Genomic DNA, 26978 nt, shown 5'->3' with positions numbered 1-26978 from the left:
GCAGATGGATAACATCATCATGATAACAGCACACATAAAATACTGGAGGAACCTCCTGCATTGTGTGTGTGTGTGCGTTGCTTTGGATTTCCAGCATCTGCAGATTTTGTCATGTTCGTGATTATAGTAATGATTTTATTTTTGAAAAAAAAAGAATTTTAGGGAAAAAAAAAGATTACTTGAAATTGCTGAATTCTATACCCGTTCCTGAAATCTTCAGTATACCCAGATGGAAGCCCCATTGAAACAATGCAGGAGGCCACAGATGGAAGGGAATAGGAATGTCAATTAAAGTGACAGAAATCTGGGTTGCAACTGCAGCTTGAACAAAGGTTCACTGTGGAGTAGACACTCAATCGACATTGATTTCTCCACTGAGACCACCGTGTCATGACCATGAAATGTGATACAAAAACTTGGAATAACTGTAAGTGAATTGATGATTCGCCAATTAGATTTGCGTATGCAGGAAAAGGAAAGGGATGCGATAGAAATCATAGGGTAACTGCAAAAGATTAAATATTTAAGGGGGATATGAGGGGGATCTTCTTCACTCTGAGGGTGGTGAGAGTGTGGAATGAGCTGGCAGCAGAAGTAGTGGATGTGGGTTCGATTTTAACATTTAGGAGAAGTTAAGTACATGGGTGCCAGGGGTATGGAGGGCTATGGTCCAGGTGCAGGTCAATGGGACTAAGCAGAATAATAGTTTGGCATGGACTAGATGGGCTGAAGGACCTGCTTCTGTACTGTAGGGTTCTATGACTCTGTCATTCGGTGTATTTAAGGCAGAGGTAGATAGGTTCTTGATTAGCCAGGGCATCAAGGGTAATGGGGAGAAGGCAGTGGAGTGGGGATGACTGGAAGAATTAGATCAGCCCATGACTGAATGGCAGATCAGACTCAATGGGCTGAATGGCCTACTTCTGCTCCTATATCTTATGGTCTTATATACAAGTTATACTTAGCAACTTGAACTTTAAGCAATTCCTCATCTGTAGTGATTTCTCTGAAAGTAAAGTAGAGACCATTATGTGAATGTTACTCTGAGGAAACTTTGCTCCTTTGGTTCAGCATGTATTCTATAGAGAAAATCCAGCTGATGTAAACAATGTTAATGGTGAAGTGAATGTTCTAAATACCTTTGACTTGTTTATGTCTTTTTAGGTCAGTGTGTACATCAGGTTTTGCTACTGAGCAAAGAACAGACTTTTGATTCACTGGGATTAATTCAATGCAACAGAAGCAGCAGTAACTATTGGCTGGTCCAAGGAGAGAGTGGTTACTCCATCAAGGCTACAATTTCAACTAAACCTGGAGGAGCCAACTGCAATGGTGTGGATGTGGCAACTTATAGTACTGGGTTTCTTGACCCAAGACAAACTGTTAGTAAGTACGTGTCATTTGGAGAACATTTTAAAGAGATGATTTTGAAAACAGTTGTGTATCTTTTTACTTTCTTGGCTCCAATATTTCTCGAATATTTCTATATTGTCTATTTTAGTATGTAATTAAATGCTTAATCTACGAATAATTTAAAACTTCACAGCTTAGAGAAAGTCCCATTCCTTTTAAGTAGCTTTCCTAAGCTCTCTAGGTGTGCCATAAAAGCCATTGTTCCCTGGGTACTTGGCAACGTTGATTCTCTTGTGTTTCCAAAAACTTTATTCACCCGCCTTGACTGATACAATGATCCTTCCCTGTGATTTGCTACAAGCAGAATATTTACTGGTGTTATTTGGAAAAAGAAAGAAAGGAATAAGCCATTGGGCACTGGTCTTGAATCTACAGAAGTAATGATGAAAGATGACGAGGTGGATAATGTATTATTTTCCCTGTGAATGGGGTTGAGAGGGAAAATAGATCAGCCACGATCAAATGACAGAGCTGTCTTGATGGGCAAATGACCTAATTCTGCTAGTAGGTTTAATGGTCTTATAGTCTTGAGAAGGTATTATATGTGAGTCGTAACTGCGCATGATACAAGAAGCATCCCAGTTACGGCTGTAAATCGGGAATTGGATGGGAAGGAGGAATGTTCAGTATGGAAATGATACTGAGTGAATTATTGAAGCAGTGGGTCTAACAGGACTCCGATTCTAATGGTCTTCATTTTATGATCTTAAAATAAGTGATAGGTAATGAATGTGTTTTAATTTTCCAAAATACTGTAGATTTGGAAAAAGGTTCTATTAGAATATAAAATGGCAAATACAGTATATCCCCTTTATTCAAAAAGGGAGACAGACTTTAAGAAAAATATTAGAAGCTGTTATTAAAGATGTTATATTTGGCACTTAGAAAACTTAAGGTGTCCAGGGAAAGTCAGCATGGCCTTGTGAAAGGGAATTCACCAAATTCTTTAAAGTCTAGAAAAAATGGGGTACTAGTGAATATGCTACATGCAATTTTGCTGAAAACAATTGATAAGGGAACAGAAAATATAAGTTTGTGGTGCAGGAAGTAACATGTAGGTACGTATTGGCAAGCAAATAATAATTAGATAATAGGCATGGAAACATCTTATTCTGGTTAGTAAGTTTAATTTACGGTGTGCTTTTGGGATGATTACTGGAGCCCAACTTTTACAACTTATATAAATGACTGGGATGGAGATGCGAAAGGGGTGACTCAGTGGCATACAGTTAGTCTATTGCTACGATCCCAGCATCCCAGGTTCAGTACCTCTGCTATCCATAAAGAGTTTGTACTTTCTCCCGGTGACTCCGGTGTGGAGAGCAATAGGGATGGTATGCTCGATCCTTGCTTCCATGTTCTAGAAATGGTCCATTTGTGGATTGCTGGAAGGCAGGAAGACCTCGAGTGACCCTGATGACTATACCTGTAAGAAGTGCATCCAGCTGCAGCTTCTAAGTAACTGAGGCTGGAGCTGGATAAACTCTGGATCATTCTGGAGGCTGAGGGATACGTGGAGCTGGATACGCACAAGGTGCAGGATGCAGGTAACTGGGTGACTGTCAGGCGAGGAAAGGAGATAGGCAGCCAGTGCAGAGTACACCCCCACCCCCCCAATAACAGGTACACCACTTTGGGTTTCTGTTAGAGCAGATGACCTAGCAGAAGAAAGCCACAGCGATCACGTGTCCAGCACTGAATCTGGCTCAGTGGCTCAGAAGGGAAGGAAGGGAAAACAAATGAGCTGTACATATAGGGGATTCATTGGTTAGGGGAACAAACTGGAGGCTCTGTGGACGAGAACAATATTCCGGGATGGTATGTTGCTTCCTGGCGACCAGGTCATGGACGTCTAGGATCGAGTCCAGAACATTCTTAAGTGGAAGGGTGAACAGCCAGAAGTTGTGGTCTACAGTGATACCAATGACGTGGGTATAAAGGGTAATGAGGTCCTGCAAAGTGAGTTCAGGGAGTTAGGTGCTAATTTAAAGGACAAGAATTCCAGGGTTGTGATCTTAGGATTACTACACTTACCACATGCTACTGAGGCCAGAAATAGGATGATCATACAGGTTAGCATGGGACAAGGTGGAGGAGGGAGTTCAGATTTTTGGATCATTGGGCTCTGCTTCAGGGAAGGTGGGAACCGTACAAATAGGACAGTTTGACCTGAACTGAAAGGTGACTGATATCCTATTAGGAAGGCTTGCTACTGCTGCACAGGAACATTTAAACCAGAGGTGCAGAGTGATGGGAACTAGAGCGCCAGAGCAGATAGTGGAGAGGTTGTGGGGCAAGATCATATACCACACCCCCATTTCTTCATCCTCTGAGTCTGTACAACATTCAGTGGTTGAGTCCCCTTCAGCTTTCTCCATTGGTTGTCTTTCTGCTCTCCCATGTCACCGCAGAGTCCTCCAACTAGGTGTAGGGTCCATGTCAGGCTCTGGATTCGACATGTACCTCTTGTCCCAGAGATAAAAGGTAGTTCCGATGGAGAAATTTGACAGGTCCATTCCAGTCTTCTGGCTTCACATGAAAAGCTGGCATGTTTGGCATCTGACTCTCCATTGTGTAAAGCGTAACCACCCTGTGGTCAGCCACCTTATGCTTCCCTGGTAGCCCCAAGTTCTGTCTCCAGGCATCAGTTGGGAGAACCTAATCTTTTGATCGTTACTCCTCTTATTTCCTTGATTCTGCTTGGCAACAGAGACCTCTGCTAGTTTATACACCTCTTGCGATTCCCTCCTCATGTCAGACACATATTTAAGATAGGTCTTCTGTGACAAGTCTTCCCCATCAGTCCCAAGAACAGAGGTCTACAGGCAACCTTACTTCATGCCCAATCAAATAGTATGGCGAGTATCTAGTAGCTTCATTCTGTGTACAGTTGTAGCAGTGGACCAGGTGCCCAATATGCCGACTCCATTTGTTCTTCTTGTTGATCTCCAGGGTTCTGAGCATGTCTAGCAATATCCGGTTGAACCTCTCAGGCTAGGGATCACCTTGAGGATAATAAGGCATAGTCCTCAACTTCTCGACTCTAAGCATGCTCAGTAACTCATAGATGAGCCTACTCTGATCATTATGTATCCATCTGGGAAGGCTATAATGAACAAAATACTTTTCCTGTAACACTTTGGCCACAGTGAACACCCTCTGATCCTTTGTAGGGAAAGCTTGAGTATGTCTAGTGCAGTGATCAGTAATAACCAAAACATTCACTGTGTTGCTGGAATCAGGCTCTATGGAGAGGAAATCCATATATACTAGATCAAGCACTCTGTAAATGAGATAAAGGAGTAGTACTAATAGGCAGCATCTTCCTCCGAATACATTGAATGCACAACTTACGGTACTCTTCGACCTTGGGCTTCATTCGGGGCCAATAGAACCAATCTCAGACCAATCCATAGGTCTTGTCAATCCCCAAATGACCAGAATCACCATGAACTGACTTCAGCACAATCCTCCAATGCTTCTCAGGCAGAACCAGGTACTTCTTCAGGCCGAGGCCTGTCTGTAGGAGACATGACCCAGTATAGAACCTGGTTCCTCAGCTCCAGTTTGTTCCATTCTCTCAGCAGCAGAGATATGGCAGGGTGTTTCGTCTTTTCAACTTGGGCCATATCCCTTCTGCGACAGCTAACCAAACGGTACCTATACGAGGGTCATCTCACTGAGCGGTGCCTACTTCCCCAGGACTCAACGCAGGCAACTGTTTCATATTCAGAGCAGTCAAATTGCAGTAAGCTTGTGGAATGGCACAGCCAGAAGCTCCCAGATAATCCACAGCTCTGTCCTGCCCCGGACCAGCCTATGATTTCTGGCACATTGCTTTAGCTTCAGATGCAGGAATGCTCTCCCACTCTCCATCCAGTTCCAATTCTTCATGCGCACATTGGGACAAAACATCCGCATCAATGTTCCGGCTCCCAGGCTGGTACTTCAGGCTGAAATCATAGGCAGACAATGCCGCTGTCCAATTTTGCCAAGGTCAGGATATAAGTCAATGGATTGTTGTCAGTCCTCACCTTGAATTTAGCACCATATAGATAATCACATAACTTATCCACCACAGCCCATTTAAATGCCAAAAACTCTAATCTGTGTGTGGGGTAGTTTCGCTTGAAGGGTGACAGACTCAGGCTGACAAAGCGACAATCTCAACCCTGTGCCCTGATCCTGATATAGAACTCTCGGCTGGCATCTGTATGCAATACATATAGCAATTGGGGGATTTGCAAATGCCAACACAGGTGCTTTCGTCAGCAGCTGCTTCAGCAACTGAAAGGCCTCTTCACATTTTGGGTCCCATCTTGCTCCAAAAGGCTCCAAGGGAGTAAGGTAAACTACCTTCTTCTCCTTCTGTTCTCCTCCCTTTCTCCTCCACAGGAGGGTAACTGCACAGAAGCTGATTCAAAGGGTAACTCACTTTGGAGTAGTCCTTCACGAACTTCATGAAGTGATCAGATCTATGTACCCACATAATCCAAGGAACGAGCGTAGAGCACTCACATCTTTGGGTCTTGGCAATGTGGTCACTGCCTCTATCTTAGACAGATCCATAGCTACTACATCCCATGAGACTATGTGCCCAACATAGTTGACAGATGTCTTGCTGAACCAGCACTTGTCCAGTGACAGTTTTAACCCTTCAGCTTTCAGGCGACCTAGCACCTTCAGTAACCTCACCTCGTGCTCTTCCAGGGTGGACCTGACCCAAACACTACGAGATCATCCAAGTACACCAATACCTCAAGCAAGTTCATACCCCCCACCGTTTTCTCCAGGACACGCTGGAAAGTAGCAGGTGCTCCTGATATTCCCTGGGGTATCCTTTCAAACTGAAAGAATCCAAGTGGACATATGAATGTTGTCTTCTCTTTGCCAGCCTCACTCATGGGTATCTGACCCCACTCCTTAGGTCCAGCACACTAAACCACTTCGCTCCACTCAGGCAGGCCAGCATGTCCTCGATCTGCAGAACATATACTTGTCGGAGACTATGCATCTGTTCAGTGTCTGATAGTCAACTCACATTCGTACCTTCCCATTCTTCTTCCTCACCACCACTATGGCGGACGCATAGGAACTGGACTCAGTGATAATATCAGCTTCCTTCAGCTTCAGCAGATGCTACCAAACGTCTTTCACCTCTGCGGGTGCTAATCGACGAGACCTTTCTCTGAAAAGGGTGTCCTCTGTCACTCGGAAGGCGTGGCAAGTGCTCTTGGAACAACCCACATCAAACTCCTCAGTAGAAAAAACTCTAACATCTTCGAACTCCAACATCTTCTCCATCAGTGTCTTTTTCCAACCTCCAGGTACCGGGGAGTCACCAAAGTTGGATGACTTGGTTGTCAACTTTCCCTTTCCAGGAGCTGGTCTCTCTCCTGCTTTTCACACAGGAAAACTAGACATTAAAGTCACCGGAAAAAGATGTGCCATCGGCATTCCCCACCTGAGGGTGACCTCCCTCTCCGATGTGCTCCTGACAATCACTGTCATCCTGTTTACCTGTACAGCTGACGGCTTCTGCAGTTCAGGCCTCACCAGTAGCCCAGCAGGTAAGCCTGACTCCTCTTCATGTCTTCTGGAGCATCCACCAGGAGGGCCTTGGCATCAGGCATTCCGGGAAATTTGGGGTTTCCCATCACTCTAGCTACTTCCCCAGGCCGTGACACAACAGATTCGGACTGGGTGTACCACACAGTTCCTCCTTTGTGCTCATCATCCAGCCTAGGATGGGCTTGCACTTCCTCAAAAACAACTCTGAACAGACAAGGTTTTCAGAAAGCTCTCTCCAATTCTCTCCTTGCAGGCTCCCACTAGCCTAACATATCAAGAACCTCAGCTATTCCCACATCTGCCTCCAAAAACTCCAGCTTCAACGACAGGTAACCATCATACCGGTAGTCATCAGTACTAAGGCCCCGAAGCTCTAGAGCACTGAGTGGTGTCAATGGTAAATGTGTCAAATACAGGTTGTAGAAGGATCTGCACAGCAGAGTAACCTGAGAGCATGTGTCAAGTATGGCTCTAGCATAAATACCCTCGAACCATAGGGATACAATGGAGTGTGGCTCCACTAAGCCTTCAGGATTAGGGTTTTGCACTTTAGTGTTTTCCTTGATACATTCGTAGGAGAATAGGTAATGTTGATCCATTGTTTAAGAAAGGCTCTAAGAATAAGACAGGAAATTACAGGCTAGTGAGCCTGACATCAGTAGTGGGTAGGTTATTGTTAGGTATTCTAAGGGACTGGATGCATGAATATTTGGATAAACAGAGACTAATTAGTGACAGTCAAAATGGCTTTATGTGCAGTAGGTTGTGTCAAACTAATCTAATAGGGTTTTCCAGGAAGTTACCAGGAAAGTTAATGAAGACAAACAGAGGATGTTATCCACGTGGACTTTTGCAAGCCCTTTGACAAGATCCTGCATTGGAGGTTGGTCAAAAAGATACAGTTGCTTGGCATTCAGGATGAGGTAGTGAATTGGATTAGACATCGGCTTCACAGGAGAAGCCAGAGAGTGGTAGTAGATGGTTGTTTCACTGATTGGAGACCTGTAACTAGTGGTGTGCTGCAAGGTAGGGATCAGTGCTGGGTCCATTGTTGTTCGTCATCTATATCAACCATCTGGATGATAATGTGGTAAACTAGATCAGCAAATTTGCTGATGACACCAAGATTGGGAGTGTAGTGTATAGTGAGGAAGACCGTCAAAGTTTGTATCAGGATCTGGACCAGCTGGAAGGTTGGGCTGAAAAATGACAGGCGGAACTTAATGCAGATAAGTGTAAGGTAATACACTTTGGTAGGACAAACCAGGGTAGAACTAACAAGGTGAGCAGTAGGGCACCGAGGAGTCAGTAGGGCCTGCATCTATGTTCTATGACTCTGAGTCTCTAAATGTTAATCCTGCCATGGACCCCTGCTTCCTAAGAATATCTCTGATACCACGGTTGAACCAGAGATTCATAGTTAGCTTGGGGCCAGTAATCCAAGAACCTACAAGAAGTTCAGGTACAACCTACAGAAGGCCATTGTGACAGCAAAAAGGCAGTTCCTTGTGAAATTACAGACAAGCAGATGCACATCTGCTGTGGCAAAGTTTGCATGCCATTGTAACGCTCAGCTATATTGGCTGATATTTATCTAGGGGAAACCCCATCCGCCACCCAACCTTGTCTCCCGGTTACGTAGGTTGCTGTGCAATGCCACCTGATTCAGCTTCAAACATCAGTCATCAGTCATCAGCCAGCACACAATGTACATTTTACAAATTACACTTTATATATCTTACTAGGACTATGATATTAATAGAGGTACAATATAAAAGGGAATGAAAAAGGCGCCAGACTTATCAAAGTTCAATTTCTTCGTGCACACAGTTGGAGCTCGGGACCGTCTTTCTTCACCCTGCAACCCACTCTGACCCCCTCGACTCGCAGCTTGAGACCATCCAAAGTGATCAACTAGAGCGCTCCCAGCATGTCCAGCTTCCTCCCGGTCTCTCCTCCAACTCCCTACCAAAGCCCCTGTTTCCCAGCCATATGAGATAGCATATCACCCCAAAAAAGAATAACATGGACACCCATTGGTTCATTCACTCTCTTGTCAATGAGATAACCCAAACAAACTGTAGTGAGAGAACCTTCTCAGCATTTATCATAAAGAAGCCATTTTGATGAACATACGCAGTAACATAAAAGAAGAAACCCCTTACACCATTATTTCCTACAAGGCAAGACCTAACAACATAACTGGTTCATCCTTTGAATTTCATCCTTTGCATGCACACTTTGAAAGAGAGAATAAATCTACACCTTTGGAATTCTAAACACAAAATAATCTGCAGATGCTGGGGTCAAAGCAACACTCACAACACGCTGGAGGAACCCAGCAGGTCGGGCAGCATCCATGGAAAAGATTGGTCGACGTTTCGGGCCGGAACCCTTCATCAGGACTGTAGAGGGAAGGGGCAGAGTCCCTATAAAGAAGGTGGGGGGAGGGTGGGGAGGAGAAGGCTGGTGGGTTCCAGGTGAAAAACCAGTAAGGGGAAAGATAAAGGGGTGGGGGAGGGGAAGCAGGGAGGTGATAGGCAGGAAAGGTGAAGAAGGAATAGGGGAAAACACAATGGGTAGTAGAAGGAAGCGGAACCATGAGGGTGGTGATAGGCAGCTGGGGGAGGGGGCAGAGTGACATAGGGATAGGGGAAGGGAGGGGGAGGGAATTACCGGAAGTTGGAGAATTCTATGTTCATACCAAAGGACTGGAGACTACCTAGACGGTATATGAGGTGTTGCTCCTCCAACCTGAGTTTAGCCTCTCATGGCAGTAGAGGAGGCCATGTATGGACATATCTGAATGGGAGTAGGAAGCAGAGTTGAATGGAAGTGGGAAATAGACCTTTGGAATCCTGAAAGTATCTGACCTCTGGACAGCATATGATCTCTGGGCCATGTCAGAATATCCTTCAAGAGGGTGAACCCTCAAAAGGTGTCAGGATCCAATGGTGTACCTGACAGGGTACTGAAAGCCTGTGCCAACCAACTGGCTGGAATGTTCAAGGGCATCTCTACTCTGCCACTGCTGCAGTCATAGGTTCCCATCTGCTCTCAAAAGTGCATCAATCATAGCAGTGCCCGAAAAGAGCAGGGCGAGTTGGCACAACAACTATCATCCGGCAGCACCCACAGCTACAGTGATGAGATACGTTGAGAGGCTGCTGATGGCCAGAATTAACGCCTGCCTGATCAAGGACCTGGACGCACAGCAATTTGCCTACAGCCACAACAGGTCCAAAGTGGATGCAATCTCACAAGATCTCTACTAGGCTTTGGACCACCTGGATAACTTCAATACCTTCATCTGGCTGCTTTACTTCTAATCAACAAGCTACAAAAATTGAGCCTCTTTGCCTCCCTCCACCACTAGATTCTTGAATTTCTCATGACAGACCACAGTCAGTACAGATTAGCGATAACATCCCTTCCTTCCTGACAGATCAACCACAGGAACACTTAAAGGATGTGTATTTAGCCTACTGTTTACTCTCTCTACACTCATGATGTGTAGCTGGTTAAGTGGTGTAGCAACAACAACCTTACACTCAGCATCGGCAGGGTCAAGTCATTTATTGTAGTCTTCAGAAAGGGGAAGTCAGGGGAACACAAACCACTCCTTATCGAGGCGTCAGTGGTGGAAAGAGTGAGCAGCTTTAGGTTCCAGGGTCGATATTTCTGAAGGTCTATCCTGCACTCAACAAATTAGTGCAATTAGGAACAAGGTGTGTCAGCGGCTATACTTCACTGGGAGTCTGAGGAGACATGGTATGTCACCGACGCCTCCAGCAAACTTCTTCAGATGTACGGTGGGGAGGATTATGACTGGTTGTGTCACTGCCCAGTATGGAAGCACCTATGTATTGGATCATAAGAAGTTTCAGGGGGTTGTAGACTCTATCTGCTCCATCACGGGCATAAGCCTGCCCGTCCTCAAGTACAACTTCAAAAGACGATGCCTCAGAAAGGTGGCATCCATCATTAAGTACCCTCACCATCCAGGACATGTCATCTTCTCATTACTACCATCAGGAAGGAGGTACAGGAGACTGAAGACCCAAACTCAACATTGACCCGAACTCAAGCTTTTTTCTCCTCTGCCATCAGATTTCTGAACAGTTCAAGGCCACTCTCTGGGTATTTTTTTTCTCATTTTTTAAAATATTTTATCGAAACCTTTAGTAATTCGTTATCCCTATACTGTTGCCACAAAACAACGAATTTCATGACTTATGTCAGTGACAGTATATCTGATTGGTTCCTTGCCTCCTGGAGATACAGGTGCCTTTCCATGTCTCTCCATCTGTTGGCAGAAAGCCACTAAAATAAATTGTTATCCATAATACAATAATGGGATGGCGTAATTGCAATCCCACATCCATATTCAAGTGAAACCCCTTTTTACTGGGCGTCTCTGGAATTACGACTCGTTAGCCCCTCGCTAACAGCCACTGGACTCCGCAGCGTGAAACCCACCGTTTTCAGGCTCCGTACGTCATGTCCTTGGAGAGGTTAGAGAAGAAAGTGACCATAATTATGCAATGAATGCAGAACTTTAGTTCTGTGGAGTGAATGAAGAAAACAAAATTTTTCTTCTTTCGGTGAAGAAAGCTAAAAGAAGAGCTAGTCACCATGTTCAAAGAAAGGATTGAATATGATAGAATTAACACAGAGAAATTGAATCCAGTGATAGTTGTTTATAATCAACTGTCAGAGATTTGTAATTTGCAAACGAAGTTTAAATTCAAATTTAATTATCATTCAACCATACATGAATACAGCCAAGCAAAACAGCACTCCTTCAAGACCAAGGTGCAAAACACAGTAACAACAATCGTACACAGCACAAAGCACAAATAGCACATATAATATACAGTCACACAAAAAATACAATACTCTGCAAAAGTCTTAGGCACCCAAGATTTTTTATATAGTTTGAGATGGTATGACCTTCACAGAGCCCTGATCTCAACTTCATCGAGGCTCTCTGGGATTAACTGAAGAGACAGAAGCAGCAAAACAGCCAAGGACTGCAGAAGAGCTGTGGCAAGTTCTCCAAGATGCACGGAACAACCTACCAGCCAATTTTCTTATAAAATGACACAACAGTGTACCTAAGACAATTGATGCAGTTTTAACGGCAGATATTGATTTGATTTAGTTTTTTACTGTTTATTGTTCTTTATAGTATTATTTTGATAATTAGAAACTTTTAGTTTAATTACTTTTGAAGGCATCTTTGCTTTACAGAATTTTTTACGTGTGCCTAAAACTTTTGCACAGTACTGTATATATACAGGTGCCCCCCACTTTTCGAACGTTCGCTTTACGAAACCTCACTGTTACGAAAGACCTGCATTAGTACCCTGTTTTCGCTTTCAGAAGATGTTTTCACTGTTACGAAAAAATTCAGCGCGTGATAAAAGATTCAGCGCGCGAAAAAAATCAGCTCGTAATAAAAAGCAGCCGCTCTCCCCAGATTTGGAATGGCATTCTTGCCAGCATTGCTTTAACACGAGCCTGTGAGCAGTCGTTTACAAGATGAGTTCTATGGTGTCGGAAAAGCCTGAAAGAGCTCATAAGGGTGTTACACTTAGCGTAAAACTAGTCATAATTAAGTGTTTCGATTGTGGTGAACGAAGCAAGGACAAGGTGAGTTTGGCTTGCGGAAACTGACAAGATGATGTTGAAGAGGTTTTGGCATCCCATGACCAAGAACTGATAGATGAAGAGCTGATGCAATTGGAAGAGGAAAGGATAACAATCGAAACCGAATGAGTAATGATAAAGTACAACTTTAATTTTGAAAGGGTACGTAGGTTTAGGGGATATTTGCAAGATTCTTTGAGTCCTTACAAAGAACTGTATGATAGAAAAATGCGCGAGGCTCAGCAGTCAAGCAAGTCTTCCACATCAGCCACAGCAGACGACGAACCTCGACCTTTGACATCGAGAGAGGCAGTCATAGGAGAAGATGAGCTGCTTGCTCTAATGGAAACAGACGACGAGATGACACCCCAGTGTCCCACCACCCCAACACCCAGGCCGCGGGCAGATACTGTACCGATTCGCGGAGAATGCAGCAGTAGCTGGGAGGCACACAGCACTTCTTTAAGAATAAAGCTGAAATAAACATGCTAATTAATTAGGTGCCGCCCCACACGTAATTGTCGGCCCAGATCAGAGGCAATGCAATCAGCAATTGGCACTGGGCCGACAATTACGTGTCGGGCGGCACGTAATTAATTAGCATGTTTATTTCGGCTTTTTTCTTAAAGATGTGCTGCATGCCTCCCGGCTACCGCTGCACCCCTGCGTGCTTCGCGACAATGTATCGGTTGGTGGCCCAGAGGGTGGGGGCCACTGCACCACCCAACCTGCGACAACCCAGCCTAACACACTATCATCAGTTTGCTCTGTGCTGTCCCGATTCCGGTAAGTGATACTACGCTGTACATACATTATTTCTACTTTATATCGGCTGTGTATTTTTACGTGTTATTTGGTATGATTTGGCAACTTCATAGCCTAAAGGTTACTGGAGAGAGTGTTTTTGCCGATGGCGCTTGCGTGAGATTTTCTGCCGACGGTGCTTGCATGAGATTTTCACTACGGAGAACAGTTCAGTAATGATTGTGGAAAAGTATTTCTACTTTGTATAGGCTGTGTATTTATCATATCATTCCTGCTTTTACTATATGTTACCGTTATTTTAGGTTTTATGTGTTATTTGGCATGATTTGGTAGGTTATTTTTGGGTCTGTGAACGCTCACAAAATTTTCCCGTATAAATAAGTGGTAATTGCTTCTTCGCTTTACGACATTTCGGCTTACGAACCGTTTCATAGGAAAGCTCTACCTTCGGATGGCGGGGGAAACCTGTAGTCAGAGTCCCTGAGTGACACATCCAGTGCATTGATGGTGCATGGGTATTGCTGACAAGAATAAGCAGTCCTCAGACAAACATATGCATGCATGCAATCCAGCTTGTCTTCCACCAGCCAAACACTGGAAAGCAGCGCCAATGGGAGAGTCCAGACGTAAACCTGGCATAGAAGACATGCCACACTACTCCTGTGTCTCCCCTCCTGGATTGCTGCAACAAGCAAGCCCATGACCTGAGGCCTGGTCTTCACTACAACCAAGGCTGTGTGGCTCCCTTTTCCTCGGTGTCACCAATTAACCAGTGAACCGGACTCGCAGTATTTGACATCACCAATGTCCAATGGAGTCTTGCGATCACAAGAAAAACATCCGAGACAATCACTTGCCTTTAGACAGAACGTCACCTTTGCGCACCGACTGCCTCTCCGCAGCAGGCAGTGACACGGTCCATACCGAGTCCAGCCCCTCTGCCATCGAGGAACTCGCTGACGGGGTAGACCTGCAGTACTTGCGGTTCTTAATGTCCAGCAGTGTTTTGCGATCATAAAAACAACATTTAAAAAGGACAAAATCACCTATGGTTGGCCCTGGAGAGGTCACTGTGTCCAAGTGCACCAGCATCTTACCAGAGCAAGCTGTGAAGAGAAATTATTTTAAAAGCAAATTATTGTGAAGTGGAATGAGCTATCAGAAAGGGTAGTGGAAGCAGATTCCCTGATATCTTTCAGAAGGATCTGGAGAGGATACAGGACGCAGGTCCAAAACAGTGGCCAGTTGGGTAGTTACTTCCATGAGCTGGCTCAGGCTCTGCTCTAAAGTGAGGAAAGTTCTGAAAACCTACATCCCTACTACCAAACTTGTAAATCTCCTCGGCATACACCACACCCTAAAGCCTTGACTCTTTTTCGACAGAATGATACAACAGCCACTTAGTGCCAAACCACTGAGTTATAAACATTTAACATAAATTCTTTGCAAGCATCATGACCCTCACCCTCACCCTTCACTATTCGGCTTAATCCTTTGCTCGCTGCAATCTCCCAGATCAGCCTGATGCCCTCCACCTTTCAGTGCAACTCATCATGATCAGTGTGACCATCCATTTCACCTATTGACTACCATATAGAAAAATAGAAACATAGAAAACCTACAGCGCAAGACAGGCCTTTCGGCCCACAATGCTGTGCTGAACATGTATTTACTTCAGAAATTATCTAGGGTTATTCATCGCCCTCTATTTTTCTAAGCTCCATGTACCTATCCAGGAGTCTCTTAAAAGACCCTATTGTATCCTCCTCCACCACATTCGCCGGCAGCCCACTCCACGCACTCATTACTCTGGGTAAAAAAACTTACCCCTGACATTCGCTCTCTACCTACTTCCAAGCACCTTAAAACTTTGCCCTCTCATGTTAGCAATTTCAGCCCTGGGAAAAGCCCCTGACTATCCACATGATCAATGCCTCTCATTATCTTGTACACCTCTATCAGGTCACCTCTCATCCTCCATCGCTCCAAGGAGAAAAGGCCGAGTTCACTCAACCTATTCTCATAAGGCATGCTCCCCAATCCAGGCAACATCCTTGTAAATCTCCTCTGCACCCTTTCCATAGTTTCCACATCCTTCCTGTAGTGAGGTGACCAGAACTAAGCACAGTACTCCAAGTGGGGTCTGACCAGCTAATGTTATATAGCTGTTAACATTACCTCTCAGTTCTTGAACTCAATCCCACGGTTGAAGCCCAATGCACTGTATGCTTTCTTAAGCACACAGTCAACTTGCGCAGCAGCTTTGAGTGTCCTATGGACTTGGACCCCAAGATCCCTCTGATCCTCCACAGTGCCAAAAGTCTTACCATTACTATATTCTGCCATCATATTTGACCTACCAAAATGAACCACCTCACACTTATTTGGGTTGAACTCCATCTGCCACTTCTCAGCCCAGTTTTGCATCCTATTGATGTCCCACTGTAATCTTTGACAGCCCTCCACGCTATCCACAACATCCCCAACATTTGTGTCATTGGCAAATTTACTATCCCATCCCATACTTTACCTGAATCTCCTATAGTCCCCATAATATCACCTGGATTCTTTTGACTATCCCGAAAATTCCTGACTTCAAAAGCCCTCATGATCCCCAACCTTCTAAGACCCCACAAATATTATCTTGACCTCTGTAGTCACCTGACAACCACTGTGTAATCAATGCTGCCCTCACGATATCCTCCTGCATCCATCAATTGCCAGTTCACTTATGTACTTTGGGACTGTCTTATTTTTCTGAAGCTTTCTTTACTGAATATGTAGTTATAGTCAATTCATCTATTTTTCTGCAAATCTGTGGGAACTAAAACTCTTGGCACATGGTGTTAAAATACCATGACGTTTAAAGATACTTGTACCTTCAGATTTCCAGGCTATGGTTCCTGCTCTCATCCTAAAATATCACAGTTATAGAGTCTGTTAGCGAGTAACAAAAATGGAAACTACCTCCTATTGTTCAGGCAACAAGAAATATGTCTTTTACAACTCATTTAATACAGAATGGAAAGTGCATCATTTATTTATTTGGAGATAGATTGCAGAGGGTAATTTATTTTGCTTCCTTTCCCTTATACCTTCCTTTCCCTTATACCTTCCTTTCATCTACTTCCATTCTCACCCTGTCCCTGTATACGTACAGCAAGAGCAGCTGGTTCTCAAATCATAAGTTATTTTGCTGGAATTTCCCAGCGCATATGCTTAGTACTGTACTCAAGTCCCTGTTGTATTGCTGTGCCAGTTCATGTTAACAGGAAGTTTTTATTGCTTTTTTTCTGGTGATAGATAATAGAATGGGCCAACATTGGGAGGAAAAGTGACCTCAGCCAAATAAATATGTCACAAAGGTTGCTGAGCAGTTATCTCGTTTAACTCTTTCAACTTCCGTTTTATGTATTTCTATGGTTAAAGACAGACTCTTTGCCTTCTAGAGCTTCCACCTGTCTGGTGCATTAAGCACTTGTTTACAACTGTAGAGTTGAAAATTTCAGACAGTAATTGCTCTGGAGATCAGCTGTCATCTTTGAACTTCAAGTGATGCCTTGTGGCTTGTCATAACCATTGATTAAAGGAAAAACAATTGAACATAGAATTAAAATACTAAGTCCAAACCCAATCCTTATGTTGTAATTTGTTTGCAGAAGACTGCTGAGCAATTACTTACTTACTTCTAGCAGGCAATTTCTGATCATTTATAAGAGCATTTCTTCTGTATGAAATATAAATTGCTTTACAGTAAAGATATTTCATTCATTTTCAATCTTATTTAGTCTGACCACTTCAGTTTCATTTTAACTCATTCACTAGTCAGCACACCCATACTTCACCAGAGGAAATGCTAACTTTGCTTCAAATGAAACACTGTGAACTTTCCATGACCCCAACTGAAGCTGGCTCTCTTCCTGAAAAAATTGCATTTGTGAATTTGGATTGTGAAATGCCTTTGGAGGGCTGAGTCGGTCCAGAAAGAATGCTCTGTGTTCCGCTAATTGACTTCCCCACTGGGTTGTAATGATTGAGTTTAGCTTATATTTAATCATTTGCAAGGGAGAAGGATTGACTTGAATTTTGTTACAGTCATCTTGATTTGGCAAAAATAGATACTCTGTTGAATAGGAAATTTAAACTGATAGGCTACAATTATATAATTGTATTTGAACTTTGGTCACTATTGTAGTAAAGACATTGCTGTATCTAATCCGTGTACAATAAACACTGCCATCAATATATCAATGATCATGTAATCTGCTTTAGTGAAAATAGTTGAGGAATAAATATTTGCAAGAAAGTTTATTTTTTTCTCCCGTGATATATTATGGGTCTTTAAATGCTACTTGAGAGAATTGATTGTTTAATATCTCACCTCAAAGATGATGCCTCTGACATTGAGCTGCCCCTCAATGTATAGTGTGTTAGCTGCGAATCTTGTGCTTTGGAATGCTGGTTCCTTCTCTGTAGTAATTGTTGGTTTGATTTTGGTTGATTCTTTAACACAGTGGTCCCCAACCACCGGGCCACAAAGCATGTGCTACCGGGCCATGAGGAAACGATATGAGTCAGTTGCACCTTTCCTTATTCCCTGTGACACCCACAGTTGAACTTGAATGCACGCGAGGTCATCAGTCGGTCATTAACCTACAATTACTCAATGAGTCAAAAACAAATGTTGCTTGAGAGTTTCTTTGGAAGAGATGGCAGGGGACATAAAAGGCCTAACAGTGATGATAATGCAGAGACAGCTGAGGCTGAGACTGCAAAAAAAAGAAAGCTTCCTTCAACAGAAAATATGACGAGTCGTACATAAAATATGGCTTTATTGTGACCGGTGACTCGCACGGTCCAAGCTCCTTGTGTGTGATATGTGGAGACAAGCTGTCTAATGAGGCAATGAAACCCTCAAAACTGCTTCGGCACCTTGAGTCCAAGCACCCTGCACTTAAAGACAAACCCGTTGAGTTTTTTGAGCGGAAAAAACGTGAGCAAGCGGGACAGAAGCAAGTGCTGAGAGCCACCAGCTCCACAAATGCTGCTGCTCTGAGAGCATCGTACTTAGTGGCTAGCCGTATTGCTAAGGCTAAGAAACCTTTCACTGTCGGTGAAGAATTGATTCTGCCTGCTGCCAGGACACGTGCTGTGAACTGTTGGGAGAAGCTGCAGCTAACAAGATAGCACAGGTTTCTCTTTCAGCTACCACAGTTTCAAGGAGAATCGATGACATAGCGGAGGACATCGAAGCACAGCTGTTGCAACAGATTAGTGAGTCTGGTTTCACTATCCAAGTCAAAGAGGTCACTCCTGAATGCCAGTCTACACACTGCGTCACACAGGGAAATGCTGGCTACCTGAAAAATGTCACCTGATCTTAACAGCGTACTGAGTGACATTGTTGAAGTTATCAATCACACAAAGCAAAAGCCCTTAACTCACGTCTGTTTGAGCAGCTTTGTGAGGAAATGGATGCAGAGCACAAACGCCTTCTCTTACACACTGAAGTCAGGTGGCTATTAAGGGGGAGAGCCCTGGCCAGGGTTTTTGAGTTAAGAGAGCAGCTACAAAGATTTCTTTCAGGAAAAAAGTCACCACTGGCAGCACACTTCAGTGACGAGGAGTGGATAGCAAAACTCGCTTATCTGTGTGACATCTTCAACCTGCTCAATGAACTCAATTTGTCACTTCAGGGGAGAATGACAACTGTCTTCAAGTTGGCTGCTTTCACAGCCAAAACTGGAACTGTGGGGACGGCGAGTGGACAGGGGCATATTTGACATGTTCCCAGCATTAGCTGGATTTTGGGAGAGACTGAGGCTCACAGCTGGTGCACGAACACCTATCTTCACTGTCGACAGAATTTGAGCGTTACTTCCCAACTGCAAATGACCCAAGACGTGCAAAGGAATGGGTCCATGACCCATTTGTGAATGTCCCCGGTGAATTATCCATATCAGCGCGGGAAGAAGATCAACTCCTCGAGCTTGCAAATGATGGCAGGCTGAGAAGTATGTTTGACATAACATCTCTGCCGACATTCTGAATCAAAGTCAAAGCTGAATATCCTGAGATAGCCTCGAAAGCACTGAAAATGTTGCTTCCATTTTCAACATCATATCTCTGTGAAGCGGGGTTTTCTGCAATGAATGCAACGAAAACTAAATTGTGGAATAGACTGGACATAAGGAACCCCCTTATGACTTATAATTGACTTATCACTATATTCATGTGTGTTTAATATTAAATTCATTAGATAAACCCTTTTAGAAACAAAATTGAGTGTATTAGCCACTAATAAGTGACTTATAGTTGACTTATCACCTATATTCTGGTTGTGATTAACACCCACCCCCCTAGTCGGCCGGTGTGCAAGAATATTGTCAATATTAAACCCGTCCACGGTGCAAAAAAATTTGGGGACCCCTGCTTTAACACCAACTGTGGTGATGCAGGAAATGAACTGGACACTTGTGCTCCTCCTCTGCAACTCACAAAGAAAGGGCAGTGCATTGGCACAGCGAGTGGAGCTGCTATTGGAGACTCTAGTTCAATTCCAACTGTTGTCCATGTGGAGAACCCTTGTGCTTCCATAGGTTTTCTCTTGGTGATCTGTTATCTCTGAGAGCACAAAGATGTGTGCATCTGCAGGTTAACTGGCCATTCTAAATTGTCTCAAACACAATTCTGCATGAAAGAACTTGAGGGAATTAATGTGAAAGTGGGGAAATTAAAATGGGATGAGTGTAAATGGGTACTTGGTGATCAATGGCTGAAGGATCTGTTTCCAGGCTGTGTGACTCTGACAACTCAGATCCAAATTCATTTTCAGATTCAGTTTAATGTCAGATACACCAGGGTACAATGAAATTTTGTGCTTGCATGAAGCTCACAGAGTTAACAGTTCATATCAAAATAATAAATACAGCAATAAATACTGCAACAAACACCAGAACAGAATGGGGCAAAGTACAGTAGTGCAAAAAGAAATGCTGTTTTAACAATTCTGTTGGAACATTTAAAGTTTTTACTTGCACTGCAATGCAAAGGCCTTTGCCAACTCTTTCACTGTGTTCAGAAGGAATATCCACGTCATTTGCTTCCAGTGGTTGGCTCTGGAGGAGGATTGGCTAAGGGAGATGGTAGGGAGAAAGATGAGGGGTTTATATGAGAGGGGAGGTCTTACAATTGCTTTAGTATGTGGGGGTGTAAATCCAGAACAGATTTTACAATGCTTGACTGAATTGCTTGTAACAGATTATTGGCCTAGTGGCAAAGATAGAATTAACTCCAGCTTTCTTCTGGTAATGCACAATGGGATTATATAATATTATTTGAAACAAAGTCCATAATTCATGCCGTTGTCCAGAATGAAACTGCCAAAACCCAGGGAACATTGGAATACAGCTGCAGTATTGAACTATTACTAAGCACTTTAGGCCAAATTTGGTATATGGCATATTAGGTACCAAATACCCAAACTGAATATTTAGAAAGACACCCTAAATAGCACCAAGATGCTTAAGAAAATTCCGTCTTTTCATCTATGGGGTGAAAATCCCTCATAATAGAATGCATCTTTTCAAGAAGTGTTTGATATCTCAGTGTTTGCAAAAGGGCAGTTCCCAGGTAAACTTCAGAGTTTCTTTTTTTAAATTCAAATTTTTATTATTATTTATGATTATTTTACAAAGCAGCACAGCATATCACAGAGCAGATACAGTACAGCATATTTACACAGCCATCCCATGACAGGAAAACAAATAAAATTTAGAGACAGAAAGAAGTTCTAATTTAAGTTTAAATTAACATACAACCAAAATTGATCCCATGCATCTTGCACTTTTCCCTCACTGTTAATTCTTCCCAACATGTGTTTATATGATGAAATCTTAATCATTTCCTCAGTCCATTCCTTCACAGTGGGATATCTGGGTTTATTCCAGTTTTGCAACATAATTCTTGCAGAGTTTCTTTAAATATTTATACTAGCTACCTTACTAGTACTGTATAGCTGTTTACCACACCCTGTGCAATACTACCATCACTTCTTATCTGGATGGTGTAAATGTGTACCTGTTCCTGCATAATATTACAATTAATTCTTGCACTTGCATCTTATCAGTGTGAACTTAGAAATCTTGGAAATCTTGTAATCATTGACTTGTAAATCTTGTACATCTTATTTTTAAGGTAATTTATTTTTTTATTCCTACGTACTTCTCCTCTAATATTTGTATATCTGTGCACTTGGAATGTTACTGTGACACTGCAATTTCCTTTGGGATTAATAAAGTATCTATCTATCTATCTATCTATATAAAGAAACTAGATATGTGTGCTACACACAAAATGCCGGAGGAACTCAGCAGGCCAGGCAGCATCTAGGAAAAGAATACAGTCAATGTTTTGGGCCAAAACCCTTCGGCAGGACTGGAGAAAAAGCTGGGGAATAGATTTTAAAGGTGGGGGAGGGGAGGGGAGAGAGAAACACCAGGTGATGGGTGAAACCTGAAGGAGGAGGGATGAGGTAAAGAGCTGGGAAGTTGATTGGAGAAAGAGACAGAAGGCCATGGAAGAAAGAAAAGGGGGGAGGAGCACCAGAGGGAGGCGATGGACAGGCAAGGAGATAAGGTGGGAGAGGGAAAAGGGGATGGGGAATGGTGAAGAAGGGGTGGGGGGCATTACTGGAAGTTTGAAAAATCGATGTTCATGCCATCAGGTTGGAGGCTACCCAAACAGAACATAAGGTGTTGTTCCTCCAGCCCAAGTGTGGCCTCATCATGATAGTGGAGGAGGCCATGGATGGACAATTTGGAATGGGAAGTGGAATTAAAATGGGTGGCCATTGGGAGATCCCGCTTTTTCTGGTGGACAGACCGTCGGGTCTCACCGATATACAGGAGGCCTCACCAAGAGCACCGAACACAGTAAATGACCCCAACAGACTCACGGGTGAAGTGTCATCACAAACAAGAGAAAACCTGCAGATGCTGGAAATCTGAGCAACACACACAAAATACTGGAGGAACACAGCATGGTGTAGCTCGGATTTCCAGCATCTGCAGATTTTCTCTTGTTTGTGATCAGATAGGTGTACTGTCCATCAATATAAGGACAGTTGGCATCTTGGTATTATTAATGTCATTATTCTGCTAAACTAAATATTCATTAATTTAATGCAGCCTGTAAAACTACAAGTAAAAGGTGATGTAGTAAATATTTATTAAAGCCTACTTGGGTAAGTTATTAATGTACTGCTGAAATATCACATTAGAGCCGCTGGATTATCGATATTGCTCGTGATGCCACATCTTTAACAGTAGTGGGTCTCACCTACATTATTGTGTCACCGATAGTGATTATCCCATTTCTAACAGAATGTGCAGAAATAGTTCTGTTGCTTCGAAAAACACCAAGAGTCATTTGAAGAAATAGACACTTCTTTGATTTTTATTCAAGGCACCAGGAATTTCCTCTGTAATATCATGTAACAAATCCAAGAGCTTTTGAAAAGGAAGTAATTTTGACACTAACTGTTAAAATACATATTTTGAATTGCAGGTTTGAACAAATTGGTCAACCCTTTACCACGGAGGTCATTGTTTCTTGGAGTACGTTACTGGTGGCCATTAACCCAACAGCTGGATGCGATCTGTCGCAATATTCAATTGCATTTCTTCAGGTGCCAGTGACAGGTAAGGAGAGTAACTGGTTGCTTTCTTTCCACAAAAAAATGCATTTTTTTGTGCTTCATACCGTTGGTCTCATGGAGATTTCCAAAAGACAAAATTCCTTCAAACACAAATAAAGAAGATCTACATCAATAAGACACACTTCATCAAAGCAAGAAATCCCATTTTCAAAGGTTCAAAGGTGCACTTTGTTATCAAGAACGTACGCAGAATACAACTCTGAGATTCATCTTATCCAGATAGCCATAAAATATAGAAAAACCATGGAAGTTGTTGAGGCTACCCCTTGCACAAAAAAAAAGTAAAACTCATAAACCCCAACCCCCCCACCCCCAACCTCTCCCTCAAAAACTAACAGATTGACCACCTGGACACAGCAGGTAAAATATCAAACCCCTAACCCCCAAGTTCTTCCAACACACATTTTGCTTTGAGTTTAAAAGTACTTTTCAGGTAGGGCCATTACTGTATTTGTGAAATACACTTGCAAAGTTGCACACAAAAACTTTTCACAAACAGCAATGTTTTAATCATCGACCAGTCCATAATAACAACAGGATGCTAGAAAAATCAGTTTATACAGCAGGGGATTAGGTGTCTCATGGTAGTTGCAGGAAGAGAAAGAGAGTGAACAGAATTAATGACTATCCATCAGATCTCAGAGTTTCAATATCTGCCTTTCTTCTGCTTAGTACATTTTAGTCTTGAATCTTTGCTTGAAGGACAGGGGGTGGGGGGATGGTAATTTTTGCAAGGGGATGAACTGGAAATAAAAGGATGGAGTTAAAGGGAAAGTGAGAATAAGAAAAGTTGAGAAGGACAACAGAATCAACGGAGCAGAATGCTCAAGAAGGGATCGTACAGTATGGCCAAGTGAAATAGGAATTGGTATGAAAGGTGAGAGGAGTATTGAATTAAAAGTATTGTATATGAATGCACAAAGTATAAGAAACAAAGTAGATGAGCTTGAGGCACAGTTGGAAATTGGTAAGTATGATGTTGTGGGAATAACAGAGACATGGCTTCAAGTGGACAGGGCCAGGGAAATGAATATTCAAGGGTATACGTCCTGTCAAAAGGACAGACTGATGGGCAGAGGGGGTGGGGTGGCTCTGTTGGTGAGGAATGATATTCAGTCCCTTGCGAGGGGGGCATAGAATCAGGAGACATAAAGTCAGTATGGATAGAACTGAGAAAGACCCTAACGGGAGTTATCTACAAGCCCCCAAACAGTAGTCTGGATGTAGGGTGTAAGTTGAATCAAGAGTTAAAATTGGCATGTCGCAAAGGTAATGCTACAGTTGTTATGGGGAATTTCAACATGCAGGTAGACTGGAGGAATCAGGTTGGTACTGGACCCCAAGAAAGGGAGTTTGTAGAGTCCCTCCGAGATGGATTCTTAGAACAGCCTGTACTGGAGCCTACCAGGGAGAAGGCAATTTTAGATTTAGTGTTGTGCAATGAACCAGATTTGATCAGGGACCTCGAGATAAAGGAGCCATTAGGAGGTAGTAACCATAATATGATAAGTTTTAATCTACAAATTGAGAGGGAGAAGGGAAAATTGGAAGTGTCAGTATTACAGTTGAACAAAGGGAACTATGGAGCTATGAGGGAGGAGCTGGCCAGTTCAATGGAACAATACCCTAGCAGGGATGACAGTGGAACAACAATGGCAGATATTTCTGGGAATAATGCAGAAGGTGCAGGATCAGTTCATTCCAAAGAGTAAGAAAGATCCTAAGGGGAGTAAGGGGAGGCCATGGCTGACAAGGGAAGTAAAAGACAGTATAAAAATAAAAGAGAAGTATAACATAGCAAAGCAACAGAAGATAACTAAAAAGGCAATACACAGAGAAAAAATGAGGTACGAAGGTAAACTAGCCAAGAATATAAAGGAGGATAGTAAAAGCTTCTTTAGGTATGTGAAAAGGGAAAAAAAATAGTTAAGACCAAAACTGGGCCCTTGAAGACAGAAATGGGTGAATTTATTATGGGGAACAAGGAAATAGCAGACGAGTTGAACAGGTACTTTGGATCTATCTTCACTAGGGAAGACACAAACAATGTCCCAGATATAATAGTGGCCAAAGGACCTAAGGTATGGATGAACTGAAGGAAATTTATATTAGGCAGGAAATGGTGTTGGATAGACTGTTGGGTCTGAAGGCTGATAAGTCCCTGGGACCTGATGGTCTGCATCCCAGGGTACTTAAGGAGGTGGCTTTAGAAATCGTGGATGCATTGGTAATCATTTTCCAATGTTCTATAGATTCAGGATCAGTTGGATTGGAGGGTGGCTAATGTTGTCCCACTTTTCAAGAAAGGAGGGGGAGAGAAAACAGGGAATTATAGACTGGTTAGCCTAATGTTAGTGATGGGAAAGATGCTGGAGTCAATTATGAAAGATGAAATTACGACACATTTGGATAGCAGTAACAGGATAGGTCCGAGTCAGCATGGATTTACGAAGGGGAAATCATGCTTGACTAATCTTCTGGAATTTTTTGAGGATGTAACTATGAAAATGGACAAGGGAGAGCCAGTGGATGTAGCGTACCTGGACTTTCAGAAAGCCTTTGATAAAGTCCCACATAGGAGATTAGTGGGCAAAATTAGGGCACATGGTATTGGGAGCAGAGTACTGACATGGATTGAAAATTGGCCGGCTGATAGGAAACAAAGAGTAGCGATTAACGGGTCCCTTTCAGAATGGCAGGCGGTAACCAGTGGGGTACCGCAGGGTTCAGTGCTGGGACCGCAGCTGTTTACAATACACATTAATGATTTAGATGAAGGGACTAAAAGTAACATTAGCAAATTTGCAGATGACACAAAGCTGGGTGGCAGTGTGAAATGTGAGGAGGATGTTATGAGAATGCAGGATGACTTGCACAGGCTGGATGAGTGGACGGATGCATGGCAGATGCAGTTTAATATGGATAAATGTGAGGTTATCCACTTTGGTGGTAAGAACAGGAAGGCAGGTTATTATCTAAATGGAGTCAAGTTAGGAAAAGGGAAAGTACAACAAGATCTAGGTGTTCTTGTACATCAGTCACTGAAAGCAAGCATACAAGTACAGCAGGCAGTGAATGAAGCTAATGGCATGCTGACCATCATAACAAGGGAAATTGAGTATAGGAGCAAAGAGGTCCTTCTGCAGCCGTACAGGATCCTGGTGAGACCACACCTAGAGTATTGTGTGCAGTTTTGGTCTCCAAATTTGAGGAAGGACATTCTTGCTATTGAGGGAGTGCAGCGTAGGTTCACAAGGTTAATTGCTGGGATGGCGAGACTGTCATATGTTGAAAGATTGGAGCGACTGGGCTTGTATACACTGGAATTTAGAAGGATGAGAGGGGATCTGATTGAAACATATAAAATTATTAAAGGATTGGACACGCTGGAGGCAGGAAGCATGTTCCTGCTGATGGACGAGTCCAGAACCAGAGGCCACAGTTTAAGAATAAGGGGTAGGCCATTTAGAACGGAGTTGAGGAAAAATTTTTTCACCCAGAGAGTGGTGGATATGTGGAATGCTCTGCCCCAGAAGGCAGTGGAGGCCAAGTCTCTGGATGCTTTCAAGAAAGAGATGGATAGAGCTCTTAAAGGAATCAAAGGTTATGGGGATAAGGCAGGAACTGGATACTGATTGTGGATGATCAGCCATGATCACAGTGAATGGTGGTGCTGGCTCGAAGGGCCGAATGGCCTACTCCTGCACCTATTGTCTATTGTCTATTGTGTCTGAGCCAATTAGGGGAGAAATCCCCTAGCAGAGTGATAGCTTCAATTTTACTGATGTTAACTAACTGACAATAATTCCCCTGCTCTTCTTTAAAATAGTTCAGTGGGTTGCTTTGCTTCCTTTGAGGG

At 43.1% G+C, this 26978-nt stretch overlaps 1 protein-coding gene across 1 annotated transcript in view; it reads left to right on the top strand.

Moving 5' to 3' along the window:
• LOC134347943 (suppressor of tumorigenicity 14 protein homolog) overlaps nt 1-26978 on the top strand; it is a 114577-nt gene that overhangs the window by 58436 nt on the left and 29163 nt on the right. Inside the window, exons 7-8 of the mRNA XM_063050609.1 lie at nt 1165-1390; nt 22969-23102. Of these exons, the coding sequence (XP_062906679.1) occupies nt 1165-1390; nt 22969-23102 (360 nt within the window). The remainder of the gene's footprint in view (nt 1-1164; nt 1391-22968; nt 23103-26978) is intronic.

This window comes from Mobula hypostoma, chromosome 6 (genome assembly GCF_963921235.1).
Source record: "Mobula hypostoma chromosome 6, sMobHyp1.1, whole genome shotgun sequence".
NCBI classification, from domain to species: Eukaryota; Metazoa; Chordata; class Chondrichthyes; order Myliobatiformes; family Myliobatidae; genus Mobula; species Mobula hypostoma.
Note: the sequence above shows the minus strand (reverse complement) of the source record. Positions and strands in the feature narration are given on the sequence as shown.